Source organism: Lepidochelys kempii, chromosome 2 (genome assembly GCF_965140285.1).
Source record: "Lepidochelys kempii isolate rLepKem1 chromosome 2, rLepKem1.hap1, whole genome shotgun sequence".
Lineage (NCBI taxonomy): Eukaryota > Metazoa > Chordata > Testudines > Cheloniidae > Lepidochelys > Lepidochelys kempii.
In genome coordinates, this window is record NC_136381.1 from 22,288,275 (window position 1) to 22,303,044 (window position 14,770).

The 14,770-nt window shown below is 47.0% G+C and overlaps 2 protein-coding genes across 5 annotated transcripts in view; one reads left to right on the plus strand and one right to left on the minus strand.

The window, feature by feature from the left end:
* Positions 1-7,932, minus strand: part of FAM91A1 (family with sequence similarity 91 member A1) — a 57,134-nt gene extending 49,202 nt beyond the window's left edge. For 3 of the 4 annotated variants that reach the window (XM_073330189.2, XM_073330187.2, XM_073330188.2), the window contains exons 1-2: positions 7,719-7,932; positions 1,041-1,125 (exon numbers count right to left, since the gene is read on the minus strand). In XM_073330189.2, the coding sequence (XP_073186290.1) occupies positions 1,041-1,125; positions 7,719-7,790 (157 nt within the window). In that variant the 5' untranslated portion in view covers positions 7,791-7,932. Of the gene's footprint in view, positions 1-1,040; positions 1,127-7,718 lie in introns of those variants that run through there. The other variant, XM_073330190.2, reaches the window with a different exon arrangement.
* The window catches only part of ANXA13 (annexin A13), an 80,179-nt gene continuing 72,173 nt past the window's right edge, over positions 6,765-14,770 (plus strand). Inside the window, exon 1 of the mRNA XM_073330193.2 lies at positions 6,765-7,096. Coding sequence (XP_073186294.2) covers positions 6,842-7,096 — 255 coding nt within the window. The 5' untranslated portion in view covers positions 6,765-6,841. The remainder of the gene's footprint in view (positions 7,097-14,770) is intronic.

A 14,770-nucleotide genomic window follows, 5' to 3' on the forward strand; every position in this document is an offset into this window, starting at 1 on the left:
ATCCATTTTCAGCAATGATAGATAAGCTTATTGTTTGGTTTATTATGTGTCTCATTTCTAAATGAGACATGCCATTCTGGCATAAACAGACATGAAAAGAGGCTAAAATATACACTCATGTTCATGATTTAGAATGCCTGGAGTTGCCAGCACACCTCCTTTTAAAGCAGCGAGAGCTTTGTCCACTACAGAAGAGAAAGTGAGTAAAAGCAGTGTGAATCCAATGATGAGAATTCTATGTCAAACAGCTTGGACCCCAGGCCTTCTTCTTTGTACCTGTCTGGGCTCCTTCTAGAGCAGTGGTTCCCAAACTTGTTCCGCTGCTTGCGCAGGCAAAGCCCCTGGCGGGCCGCGCCGGTTTGTTTACCTGCCGCGTCCGCAGGTTCGGCCGATTGCGGCTCCCACTGGCCATGGTTCACTGCTCTAGGCCAACGGGAGCTGCTGGAAGTGGCACGGTCAGACAGACATGCTGGCCACTGCTTCCAGAAGCTCCCATTGGCCTGGAGCAGCGAACTGCGGCCACTGGAAGCCACGATCAGCCAAACCTGCAGATGCATCAGGGAAACAAACCAGCACGGCCCGCCAGGGGCTTTCCCTGCACAAGCGGCGGAACAAGTTTGGGAACGACTGTTCTACAGGGATACTTCCTTTGACATCATGGCTGTAAATTAGTTAAGTCCTCCATTAACAAGCCCTAACCTTGTTTGAAGGGCTCAGATGGCACACAGGAGACTTACTAAGTCGGCCATCAGTAAGCTTCACTTGGAAACCTGCAGAGTCTGAAAGGTGCATTCCACAAAGAAGTCACTGCAGTTAGGTGGATTTCAAAGTTAAATTTACTTTTGGGGTTCTAGCATTAAAAGGGTGTTTTGCTGGGGTCTTTTTTGGTGGAAATTTGGAGGCTTGAGTTGGTTCTGACAGGTCTATAGTAATTTCAGTGACATACTTTTGTAAACTATTAAAGATCACAGTACATTCAAACGAAGGCTTTATAAGTAGAGTAAGTTATCAAATTGAAGTTATCAGTCTTCCACACTCACCTAAGTTATTTCGGTATCGTAGCTGATTACGAATACTATAGAGTACAACCTGCTTTTCATACTCCCTCTGAGAGTTTCCAAGACCCTATGAAACAAAATATAAATGTTATTTTAGTTGAACTGTATGGTCCTTTAATTAAATCAGTGCAACTTGTACTACAGACAGGTATATTCTACTACAGCTACTGAATTCTCCTAATCTGTCACAGTAATAGGAGGTCAAGATTATCCATCTAACTGAATTAATAAAGGGTACCTTTGAACTGTACTTTTCTAAGGCTATGTCTACACTACAGAGCCTATGCTGGCATGGCCCCCACTGCAAACCAGCATACACTGGCAGAAAAACTTTCTGTTGGTGTAAGAACACCACCTCCCCAAACAAAATTATCTACGCCACCAGAAGCCCTCTTCTGTCACAGTAGCTGCATCTACACTCGAAGTTTTGCTGGCTAAGTCAAGTCAGTCAGGGATGTGGTTTTTTCACACTCTGACTGAAATAGCTATATGCCAATATAAATTTTAAGTGCAGACAAGCTTAAGTGTCCTTGCACCACTATTCTGATCAAGAGAAAAAATCAAATCCTGAAAACAAGTCTGTACGGGCCACATATACTTATTAGGACCCAATCATGCAAAGCGTCAAGCATCTCATAAAGCGCTAAGCACTTGAGTGAAGTGTGGTCAGCTCCTTGCAGGATCAACTTCTTAGGCCATATCTACACAAAGTTGCATAGGGTTTACTAAAGTGTGATGTAAAACTGATTTAGCTAATGCAACTTTGGGTATAGACATAGTTTGGTTTAAATCTGAATGTAAGAATGTCCACATAAAGATTTACACTCAGAAAAGAGGTGTGTTTTTCACATATGTTAGCTAATACGTAAAAAGCCTAATGTAGACCAGGCTGTAGTTTTAACATGTGCTAGCTGGTTAAAGTATACCCTTGGCTCCCCCTTAGGCTGCACTTTGACCAACTAATACATATTAAAACTACAGCTTGCCTGGTCTATATTAGGATTTTAACAAATTAGCCAATGTCTTTTTTCCTTAGTAAAGACATGGCCAAAATTGCACCAGTTTAACTCAGCTGGTTCAACGTCACAATTTTAGTTAAACTGGTGCAAAACTTGTGTATTTAGACAAGGCCTTAGTTAAACCAGTGCAAAGTCCAGTGTAGACACTCAAATTTAAGAATGGCTGTGATAAGGTGTACTAAACCCAAAGGCCCACCGCTTGGAGGTTTCACAGTCCTACCACACCCTGCCCCAGGAAAAGAGCAGAAGAGGTTTGTCCTACCAAAAGGCTGAGAGAGAGACTGCATCAAAAGCAGTCAATTAAAATAGAGGCTGCAGGGAAGGAACCAGAGCCCAGAAGCCTCACATGAAAGGAGCTGCGGGGCCTAAGTAGACTCAGTTGCTGGCTAGAGCCAGAAGAGCATGGGTGGTCCTCCTGGCTCATTGCAGCAGTTCCAGTACCTGGACAAAGCAGTTGCCAGAAGGGACCAGGGGAGCAAGGAAGATGCTTCTAGCTGGCTGCTGGGACTCAAGCAAGACTTCAGCCCAAGGTAAGGGTGAAGCTGAACATGCTGGGAGCATGGGGAAGTGGTCCAGGGAACAGTAGCAGCAACAGGTTAAAGCAGGGGTCTCAAACATGCAACCTGTGGGGTTATTTTCTGAGGCCCGCCAGCTCCCCGCGCCCCCCCCCCCCCCAGCATTTACCTAGAGCAGGTCTGACCTGGTGAGCACCGGGGGCAGGGAAGCCTCCCTCCCTGCCTGCCCTGCCCCCGCGCCGCTCCGGGAAGCGGCCGAGACCTGGGGAGGGGGGGCACAGGGGTCTGTGTATTGTCCTGGCAGCTCCTCTAGGTACCTCCCCCGAAGCTCCCATTGGCCGCGGTTCCCTGTTCCCAGCCAAAGGAAGCTTCAGGGGAGGTACCTGGAGGTGCGGCCAGGGCAACACACATACCCCTGTGCCCGCCCTCCCCCCAGGTCCCGGCCGCTTCCCGGAGTGGCACGGGGCTAGGGCAGGCAGGCAGCCTGCCCTGCCCCAAGTGCGCATCGGGCCGGACCCGCCCCCCGATCCCCTCCTGCAGCCAAACCCCCTGCCCCGAGCCCCCTGCTGCACCCCACACCCCTCCAGCACCCCAACCCCCTGCCCTGAGCCCCCTGCCGCACCCCACATCCCTCCTGCACCCCAACCCCCTGCCCTGAGCCGCCTGTGCACCCTGACACCCTGCCCCACTCTGCACCCTGACCCCCTGCCCTGAGCCCCCTGTCGCACCCTACAGCCCTCCTGCACCCCCTGGGAGCAGGGAGGAGACAGGGTTGGGGTGGGGATTTCAGGGAAGGGGTGGGAAGAGGTGGGGCAGGGGCGGGGCCTCAAGGAAGGGATGGAGTGGGGGCGTGACCGGGACAGCGGGGGTGGTCAGTGGTGCGGCCCTCGGGCCAACGTACTAGTCCTCATGTGGCCCTCATGGTCATTTGAGTTTGAGACCCTGGGATTAAAGGGATGCAGCAGGTGGTTGCTATTTGCAGGGTCCTTGGGTTGGGACCTGGTGTAGTGGGCGGGCCCAGGTTCCCCCCACCAGCCAGAGGGGAAGTGACTAAGTGCCTTGAGAAGGGAGTTTACACAGGCCCTGGGAAGGGGCTGAAGACGCCAAAGGGATCATTATGTATTGAACTTTAATACCCCAGAAGGGGGATGAACTGAACTGAAAAAGTGACTCAGCTGGAGATCTTGAGGCTCACTATAGAATGAAGAGTCTCCAGGGAGGAAGCCTGGGGGCACTGCTCCATCCCAGAGAAGGAACTATTTGAGATCTAGCCTTTGAGTGGCCGTGGATACCAACCAGGGTACTAGGGTTAGGTCTTTTTGGACTGATGAAGGTCTGAGCCCAGGGAGGACTGCAAAAGACGAACAAGGGTACTGTGATAGGCCCCACCGGACTGTTTACGCCAGAAGGAGTCTATTTTGTTTCACAAATGGAGTGTGTGTGACTCTGCCAGAGGGTTGAGCCACTGAAAATCCACCTGAAAAGTGATGCTGCCAACAGAGAGCACCACAAGAGCTGCGAGAGAGCAGGCACACGCATGTGCGATAAGAGGGGCTCACGTGAGGTGACTGGCCCTATCACAGTCGCTTATTTTGATTTAGCCTAGATCTGCTATTAGAAACAGGTTTAAGTGAAATCGAAATAAGTGTCCCCCAAACCCTCTACAAACTGGATTTGAAAGAAAATTAAAAAAAAAAAAATTAAAAATCACATCTTAAGTTAAACCAGTGCAACTCTGAGCAGAAGCAAGCACTTAAGAAGAAGAAGAGCTACAGGCTGCATTACAGAGCTCCTTGAATAAGTCCTGATATCAGAAGTAAATCTCACATGGACAATAGTCTGGGCCTGACGGGAAAAAAAAAAAATCAACTAGCCACAGTGAGCAAGAAGCTTTCCCTAACAAGCCTGGAGGACAAAATCACCAATTAATTAAAAAAAAAAAAAAGGCTTAAATTGTTGAAGGAAGGAAGGTCCCAATCTTGCAATTCAATCTACATGTCTCGTACTCCAAAGAGTTTAATGGGACACCGCATGGACAACAGGTGTACATATGTATGTACACACACGATTGAAAAAAACAGGACTCAGGTTTCTAGCCCTTATGATTGAACATAATTTTACAAAAGTGACCCAAGTTTAAACTGATGCATTGTTGCCTTCCCAATACTGCAGACAACGAAAATATTGTAGTGAGCATATTTTCAGATACTTTCATCTATAATTTTACTAGAACAAAAGGTTTTATAGAAGAAAACAGATAAAAATTATTTGAGGCTTTTACTACTCTTACAGAAGGTGAACAGATGTTACATTTTAGGAAAAGTTATTCAGTTCAAGCCCATTTTCTGTAAGAATAAGAGTTAATTCTTTATCCAGTATAGTTGTATAACTGGTCTTGCTGAGGACTGAACTACATAATCCTTAATAACAGAACTTAACGCTATTCCTCAGATTAAGTATAATAACTTGAAGCTCAAGGGAAAGACTAATGGCCAGTCACTACTTCTGCGGGACAGTATATTTACTAGTCTTCAAAGTAAACTGAGCTAATCAACTGAGCTAATCAAACAATTTTAATGCATGAACAGAATAAAATCCTGGTACTAATATCACACACTTCTCAATATGTTTGGCACCAGAAATTTTATCTGGTGTTGCCGCAGAAATGTTAATTTCAAATCAATTTCACTTTCAAACTGACATTCACTCAATATTTTGTGAAGTCCAATAGTAAGTAACCATTTCAAGAGAGAATATAATACGATATAAACTGTCCACATTTCAAAAAACCATTTGTTTCAACTACTTGAAGCCAAGCATTGAACAGGTTTGCCCTGGAGACCCTTCAATTATTTTTCTTCTACAATTTAGCTGTGCAGCAGTGAAATTTCATTGTCAGGTAACACCTTGCAATGGCACTAAAAGTCTTAAGTCTTATATCAGAGGGGTAGCCGTGTTAGTTTGTATCCACAGAAACAATGAGGAATCCGGTGGCATCTTAAAGACTAACAGATTTATTTGGGCATAAGCTTTCGTGGGTAAAAAAACCCACACTTTGGTGCCAACGGACTCCTCGTCGTTTAAGTCTTTTATAATGCTTTGAAATCCTTAGATAAAACGTAACATATAATTGCACGGTGTGCACAGATCCAACCTTAAAGCAAGTAAATTCACACACAGCTTTAAAGCATCAGCTGCTGGAAAAGAAATGGATTACGTTGCAGACAATTTCCACATCTTGTTAGATGTCCAGATACAAGAGAATGTGTAAGTACTGCCACTTTCACTAATAGGAAAAGATACTTTTACTCAAACTTTTTTTTTTTTTTTTTTTTTTTTAAAAAGGAAGGTGTTCTTCCGAAAGCATTGCAGAAGTTACGTTTAACAGATGTCTTATCTAGTAGCAAGACTTAAATTAACAAGAGACTATTTTAGGCTGATTTACATGAGCATTAGCAGTGCATTTTCAGGTTTACAGGTAAAGAGAAATAAAATCACTTGTGTTCCTGCTACAAACTAGTTCTTGGAAGTCTCCCTAAGGAGCTCAATAATTCATATACCAGGATCTACAATCAATGTTCATCTTTCTTCCAACACATTTTCTCCCTTTCTTCTGCGTAAGAGAAGGAATTATTTTTCAGTTTCTGTTTGAAGTAGTATAAGACTCCTAAGATGAAAAGAGACTTTCCTTCTTGACTTTAAACAATGTTTATCACTTGGGCTGTCAGAAGCCCATTAAACCTGGCACTCATCAAAATTTCATGGGGTTTCCATTTTCATTAACGCTTATTGTGACATTTCTCTTACTGCTGAAAACTAGCGCAGTATAATCCTTAAATCTTGAAACCACTCCTGGTTTACTGTACATAGTACAGTGTTGACTGGGGAGTCCTCCCCTGGATCTGAACTTCCCCCAGAAAATAATCCTCAGTCGCTTAAAGCTTCACTATGAATCACACCTCCATGTTATGATTGTTTCATCTCAACCTTACAAGTGTCAGAACCACCTGTGCTTTCCAGGAGCACCTAGTGATCACGCACCACACAGGGAGGGATGGAGACAGGACACTCTCTCTCTCTCTCTCTCGGTTCACTTACTGAGAGCTGAGATTTAGTTTTAGAAGCACATGCTGTTAATAGGACACTTACAGCACTAAGGCCACATGCTTAAATAGCGCAGTTTTTTCCCCATGACACTCTGGAGTCTGTCTGATAAATCTCGACTCCCCAATGTCAAGACAGGAGGCAGATGAGATCCATAGTCCCAGAAGGGTGGGGGCCCCAATTACACCTTGCCAAGAACCTGAAGGCGATAGAGTCACCAGGGCCCCTGCTGGAGGTGATGAAGACAGGATGTGTTGATTCTGTAAGATGGCATACGCGACAAAGGATTGATACCAATAGGAGAGATGAAGGGGCAAAAGAAGGTGATTGGGGAACAAGGAGTCCCCTTCATGGGGAAGATGAAGACAGATGGAGCAGCATGGATGGGAGGATGACAGAGGTAGGTAAGCCCCCCAGTTGCCGGTGTAGCGAGAGGGCCTGATAATGGGAACGGCAGAGCCAGTGGAAGGGGCAGCTGAGGCCCGAAAGAAGGGAATGGTGTTGCCCCCAGAAGCCCCGCCTGGCGGTGGGAGGCAGGACGATGCTTTCGCCTCTCCCCTCTCACTAGGCTCCCAATGTCTCTAGCTGTCACCGGCAGCCCAGCGGGTGGCTGACGATCGCCGCCTCTCCCCGCCGTGTAGCACCGGCAGGGGAGGGGTCCGCGCTGTCCATGGCACCCGTCCAACACTCCGGGCAGGGGGAGGCTGGTGTCCGGTCATGGGCTGATGCTGGGGGAGGGGCTTTGGTACAGTGACCGCTCCCCCCAGCCCGGTATCGGTCCGATGCTGACGGGAGGGGGATCGGTACCAGCCCAGGCGAGGACCAGAACTTGTCTAACGCGGGCGGGAGGGGAGGCGGTCCCGGCCCGGCTGGCCCGGCTGCCCCGCCCGCCCCGGTACCGGCCAGATGCTGGCCAGAGGGGGGTTGGTACCCACCCAGCCGCCCCTCCCCCGGCCCAGTGGGGCGCTGGCGGGAGGGGGTTGGGACTGGCCCGGCTACTCCTCCCCCCGCCATGCCGGTACCTGGCGGACGCTGGCAGGCAGGCGGGCCCAGGGGTAGTTGTGGCGGATGTGGAACTCCACGTCTATGTTCATAGCGAGGGGCCGGGATAGGCTGCGGCCAGCCGCTGCGCACAGCCCCAACGCGAGGGGGCGCTCCAGCACAGGCTCCTCCCTCCAGCCGCGCAGCCTCCACCGACACGGCGCTCCCCACTTCCGCGTTACGCCCCCCGGAAGCGCCGCCCCCGGCCCCTTACGTCACTTCCTTTAACTGGGCTTGAACGCGACGACAGTTCCACAGGGCTCGTGCCCAGTGGGAAAGGCGGGAGTGGTGATGCGCACGCAGTGTGTGACGCAGCCAGGGGGGCGTTTCCTCTCAGTCCCCTAACCCTTGCCCTCGGTTTCTACGTGCTGAGGCGCCTGCGCCTCCCTCCTACTCGCTGGTCTCCGAGCGCTCTGCGCCTGGCGCGCCGGACTGGGGCCGAGCCCAGACTTCAACGCGGCGCTCCCAGGCCCCAGCCGCTGTCCCCCGTGCACCAGACCCGCTCCAGCGGCCCCCCACGGCTACGCTCCCTGGTGCGCTGCCCCGAAGAGCTTCAGCCCTGAGCCCGTCCTCAGCCTCTGTCGTGCCTCCCTCAGCCTGACCCACAAATCTCCCCACATCTCACTCCCTGGCCCCGACCCGCTCCCCCGAAATGCTCCGGGGCTGCAGCCTCCACCCCTGCTGCCTCCACTCCCCAGCAGTGCTGCAGAGCTGAGTCCTGACCGCCTCCCTCCAATGCCTCAGGTTCAGTCTCAGCTCCCTCTCTGTTCAGGTGCCTCCTGTCGCTGCCCCCGGCTGACCACCACCACAGGACTCTGAACTAGACTCCGTTATTTGAACTGAGTTAGACTCAGAGATATTACGGTCAGAAAGGGACCGTTAGGATCGTCTAGTCTGACCTCCTGCACAACGCAGGCCCCGGAATCTCACCCACCCACTCCTGTAATAAACCCCAACCTATATCTGAGCTATTGACGTCCTCAACTCGTGGTTAAAGACTTCAAGGTGCAGAGAAACTTCCCACAAGTGACCACGCTGCAGAGGAAGGCGAAGAGTGTATTCCGTGAAATTTGGTACAGGTCCTCCAGTGTGCATTTGATATAAATTAGGGGTGTCAACCATATGGCCTGCGTGATGTACTCAGATTCTCCAGAACTTAAGCTGTCTTTTAAAAAAAAAAAAGTTTCGCAGCCTCATGGCTGCCAAAATAAAGCTATGTCTGCACTATGCACCTTTTAGCGACACAGCTGTGCCGCTACAGCCATGCCGCTAAAAGGTGTGCGGTGTAGTCGCTCTTTGTTCTCCCGCCGACAAAAAAATTCCACCTGCAATGAGAGGTGGTAGCTTTGTCAGAGTGAGAGCTCTCCTGCCAACAAAGCACTGTTCACACAAGCACTTTTCGTCGGTAAAACTTTTGTGGTTCAGGGAGGTGTTTTTTTCACACCATTGAACTACGAAAGTTTTACTGACGAAAGCCTAACTTTCCAAATGTGAATGATTTGTAACCAAAATGTTGTCTGCCTGAGTCTGCAGATATCTTAAAACTGACAGCAATGGGAAATTTCCAGTATCCTATTAATCTGATTGGAGTGTCACTGGTATCTCTGATTGGCATGTCAACATTAGCTATTTAATCACTAACCATTGTAATGGATGGAATGGCTCAGTGGAGTGGAAGTGAAGTCCCACTTGGCTGGTAATTGTTGCATGGAAGGAAATGCAGAGGAAAAAAACAAGAGATTCACTAAGACTGAAGTGGGAGAGAAAGGAAGAAGGGTAGAAATAATCATGGCCTAAAGGCCATTCATCTGTCTAACTGACATTAGGGCACTGAACAAATAATGACTGATAACTAAACGTGTAGTTAATGCATAAAAGCCGGAACATTCTCCCATTCATCTCTATGCAAACCTACTGATGTTGGTGAGCATTCCATTGTACTTTGTCACACAGAGTGAACCACTGGATCAGTGTAAATATGGAAGTCGATTGAAATAAAACTCTTAACTGCTGCATTGCATCAGGTTTAGATGTAAGGTTTTGTCAGTCCTTTAGAATTTTATAGATACTGTTATTGAGACGGACACCAACTTTCTATTTAGTAGTATTTTTCTCAAGCAGGTTGCAGATTGTTTAAATAGCCCTGTACTCTTATTTTGAACTTCTTGAAAATAAAAGTATAGGGCTATTTAATTTTTGCTTTAGCTGTACTGTATTACTACTAAAATATATTTAAGAGATTGCTGTTTGAAATGTCATGAGCAATCAGAACATAAAAGTAATACCTGCTGAAAGAAAGGGAACACATGGTTACTCGTTCAGTTTAATGTGTCTATTATCTTACATGAATAATAATATTTAGTCAGTGATAATATTGGTAAGAAAATGAAAGCCATAACAGTAGAAAGAAACTCAACACCTTATTGGCTTGCTTTCTTGCCTTGTCCCTACAATAAATTAATGTATACACACTCATCCCTCCAAAGCAATTTTTCAAATCTTGTAATCAAGGCTTTCGTTTTTCGATGTGTCCTATCCTATCACAGGTTTATATAGTATATAAGTAACCTATGAAAAGTAATTAGACTGAAACCCTTTATATCTTGCTTGCTATCATATAAAACATCACCTGGTACAAGTCTTAAGCTGGTACTAACTGTTTGCAATTGATAACAGCAAGAGGCCACACCTGTTGATAGGGCATAGCAATTTTAAGCTTTTGATTTGGGACCAAATTCTCATGTTAGTGAACCAACATCAGTGAGTTATTCCTTTGAAAATAACTAGTAACACACAGATTGCAAAATCAGCAACCTAGAAACTCAAGCACAATGGTGGGCACAGTACAAAAGCCTCTTAGGGCTTGTCTACACTGGCACTTTACAGCACTGCAACTTTCTCACTCAGGGGTGTGCAAAAACACCCCCCTGAGCACAGCAAGTTTAAGCGCTGTAAAGTGCCAGTGTAGACAGTGCACCAGTGCCATGGAGATGGCTTTAGCATTGCCAGTGTAGACTAGCCCTTAGATTGCTTAAAAGCATTGTGTTCAAATCATTGGGACTAATTTTCAAGCTTTACTCTGAAAAGTGTTTTTGGGCTATCAAAGCCATGATTAGAATCCAAAAATGGATTTAGTTGAACATAAATGAGATTTTAACCTGTTGCAAGAATAAAGCGTTATAAAAAGAAGTTTCATCATTTAGCTATTTAGTATTTTTGGTCAAGGTTTTCAAACAGTTGTTGGTATCTTTTCATCTATGAGAAACAGTGGGAATTGCAGCCTATGATGTAGATGGTTTGCAATGTCTCATGTGACTGAATAGTCCAATCCAAGATTTCTGTGATCTTTGGCAGTTATTGCAAATATATGTGTCTTGGTTGGGAGCTGCTTGCTTCCTACGGGATCTTTTCTCTTCAAGCTGTAGGAGCCAGCTTCTGTCATGGACTTTGATACCCTGATGGAGACAGGAGACTAAATTTAGGTTCCTAAATAAAAGTCTGATTTTCAGACCTGCTGAGTTCCTTCAGCTCAGATTGAAGTCGGTCAGTCTGATTCTAATCTGAGTTAGCTAAACCAGATGTGTAAAATACAATATGAGTTTAGAAGCAGACCTGTTGGGAGTTCCAGATGCACAACACTTCCAAGGATCAGGCCTAGGGGGTATGTGCCTACATGTGTTTTCAATCTTCTCCCTCAGCTTTGGCAGCACAGCCAGCTATTTTGCTGAACTACTGTTGGCTCTCTCCTCCATGGGTGTGCATGCATGACCCCTCTGAGGGAGTACCAAAGGTAAATTAATGTTTCTTTGGACAACAGTAACTTTCACAACTATTTTCCTTGTGAATTACATGTGTAACCCTTCTGCCCGTCAGAGTTGGCAGCAACAAGGGCCGGGTTCAATATCTAGGGGTTCCATTCCAATAACACAATGCAAACCGGCTCGAGCCCCCACCCAGTGACCTGGGACAAATATATACCACCCCCGGCTGGGCGCCTCCAAGAAGGAATACTTCCCCTCTCGCAAGCACATAGTCTGAGTGTAGCAAAAGCCTTTTAATAACAGACAGAAACAATGTGGCATTATGTTGGGGAAACACCACCAACAGGATTCATAACACAACCCATGAGCAAAAAAAACCCACCCCAGGCAAATTGGGGCATGCCCTTTTCCCTTTGGTTCTTGAGTCCAGCAACCCCAAATCACCCAAAGTCCCAAAAGTCCAATGCCCCAAAAGTCTCTGTCCCTGGTCAGGGCAGCCCCAGAGTTTGAAAGTTTATCTGCGGAGCTTTACCTCCCAACCTGGGTGGAAATGGGATGGGGGTAAGAGGCACCTTACGTGATCTGAAGCTGACTGCCCCATAGCTCTGCTCCGCTCCGCCAGCCGCCCCACAAACTCCTTCGCTCAGCTGCACTCCGCTCCGCCAGCTGCCCCACGAACTCCTTCGCTCAGCTCCACGGCCCACAAGCAGCTCCTGCCATCCACACGCTGCTCCGCGTCGAACTGCTCCACAATATATCTTCAGGCTCCCCCACTACTTAACACAACACTCAGTGATTTCAGCTCTTGGGTGAATTCAGCTTATAGTAGGGGAGCCCCAGTGCTAGTGCACTGTCAGCCCAAAGTGAGCTCAGCAGCCTATAACTAGACTTCTAATGAAATCAAAATTAGCTCTAATATTCCACAGTGGAGAGAGGAGGCAGTGCAATTAGCATGTAAGACCCTCACCAAGGGGCCCATGCCACCAAGTATTAATACTTGTCCCCAGCCTCTCTCTATTCACACAGTTTTGGAACCCATGACCCTTGCCTAGCGAGTGCTACTTAGTTGATGGTGAATCCCTCCATCATAACAAAAAGCCACGTACAGTTCCAAGCACAGTTCCCATAATCAGGGTAATAACAATTTATTCTTCCTGCCCCAATAACAGAGACACTGGGGATCCCACAGCAGCCAAAGTGACCATTTGGGCAGCTATGGTCTCATTCTAGGCGTGGTGGGTGTGCCTATGCAAATGAGATCGGCCCCTGAAGTTCTTTTCCACAACTTGCCACACCTCACCACCAGATGTCAGGGTGGAGCTCATCCTGACACTGCTTACACATGTTAGGATATAGATATTCAGGCCTGTATGCAAAGGCCTATACTTTAAGAAATTAGGTATATTCTTATCACTTAGCTAGTTATAGAGGTATAAAAGAAAGAATCAAAATCACAGTCTGCCTGTTTACAGGCCTTCTCTTACAGTGACAGTCTGAGGCCCTGTTCTTAGGCTAAGATCTTTGGCTAAACAGCAGAGGCAGTCAGAAGCTAGGAAGTGTGTGGTCACAGCCTCACATTCCAAACTAGTCACATTGAAATAAGGCAATCTGGGGCTGTTAGAAAGGTGATCTGATCTATCATCTCCAGAGAAAGGGAAGAGCCTAGCGGATGTAAAAGGAAGTTTAGTTTGATAGTTTTCTATTCAGTAAGAACTCACTTATCAATAGACACAGCTGGGAAACCCTTATGTCTTTATAGGTGTAGATGTGAAATCCTCACTTCTGTATTGTTTTGTCATTATTGTTCCCATTTTGCTGTTGTTTATTTGCATGGTCTCTGTCTGGTTCTGTGATTGTTTCTGTCTGCTGTGTAATTAATTTTGCCGGATGTTAACTAATTAAGGTGGTGGGATATAACTGGTTAAATAATCATGTTACAATATGTTAGGATTGGTTAGTTAAATTTCAGTAACTGATTAAGGTATAGCTAAGCAGAACTCAAGTTTTACTACATAGTCTGCAGTCAGTCAAGAAGTAAGGGGGGGGAGATGGGAACAGGGAATGGGGGTGGGGAAATTGGAATCATGTTTTGCTAAGGAGGGGAATGGGAATAGGGACACAGGTAAGGCTCTGTGGTGTCAGAGCTGGGAAGGGGGACACTAAGGAAGGAAACTGGAATCATGCTTGCTGGAAGTTCACCCCAATAAACATTGAATTGTTTGCACCTTTGGACTTCGGGTATTGTTGCTCTCTGTTCATGTGAGAAGGATCAGGGAAGTAAGCTGGTGAAGGATTAAGCCCTCTAACATTACACAAGCTTGCCATAACAGCATACCTCACAGAACAGTCCCCTCTCTCCATTCTACTTATGCTTCGCTGTGCTCCTCTTTTTGTCTTACTTTACATTTAATAATATAATACTACTGACTAGGTTGAGGGGCAAATTTGATGCTTACAGCTATCCATACGTTCTAAAATGCAAATTATATCATTATATCCCTTTCTCCAGACATTTGAATATCACTTGTCTTCTTAGGGTATGTCTATACTACGAAATTAGGTCAAATTTGTAGAAGTCGGTTTTGCAGAAAGCGTTTTTATACAATCGATTGTGTGTGTTCCCACACAAATGCTCTAAGTGCATGTAATCGGCAGAGTGTGTCCACAGTACCAAGGCAGCCATCTACTTCCGGAGCGTTGCACTATGGGTAGCTATCCCACAGTTCCCACAGTCTCCACTGCCCATTTGAATTCTGGGTAGAAATCCCAGTGCCTGATGGGGCTAAAACATTGTTGCGGGTGGTTCTGGGTACATATCATCAGGCCCCCCCTTCCCTCCCTCCCTCCATGAAAGCAAGGGCAGACAATCGTTTTGCGCCTTTTTTCTTGAGTTACCCGTGCAGACGCCATACCACGACAAGCATGGAGCCTGCTCAGCTAACCGTCACTGTATGGGTGCTGGCAGACCTGGTACTGCATTGCTACACAGCAACAGTTTATTGCATTTTGGCAGTAGACAGTGCAGTATGACTGGTAGCCGTTGTCTACGTAGTCCGACGTAGACCTCGATGAGGTCAGGAGCGCCTGGGCATACATGGGAGTGATTCAGCCAAGTCATTTCCCTTTAAGTTTTCTTTCATGGCGATTCAGTCCTACCGGCAGTGCACTGTCTTTTAATCTGCAGCCAGCAGTCATACTGCACCATCTTCTGCTGAGCACCCAGGAGATTATGATGGCTAGCGGTCATGCTGCACAATCTGCTGCCAGCAAGA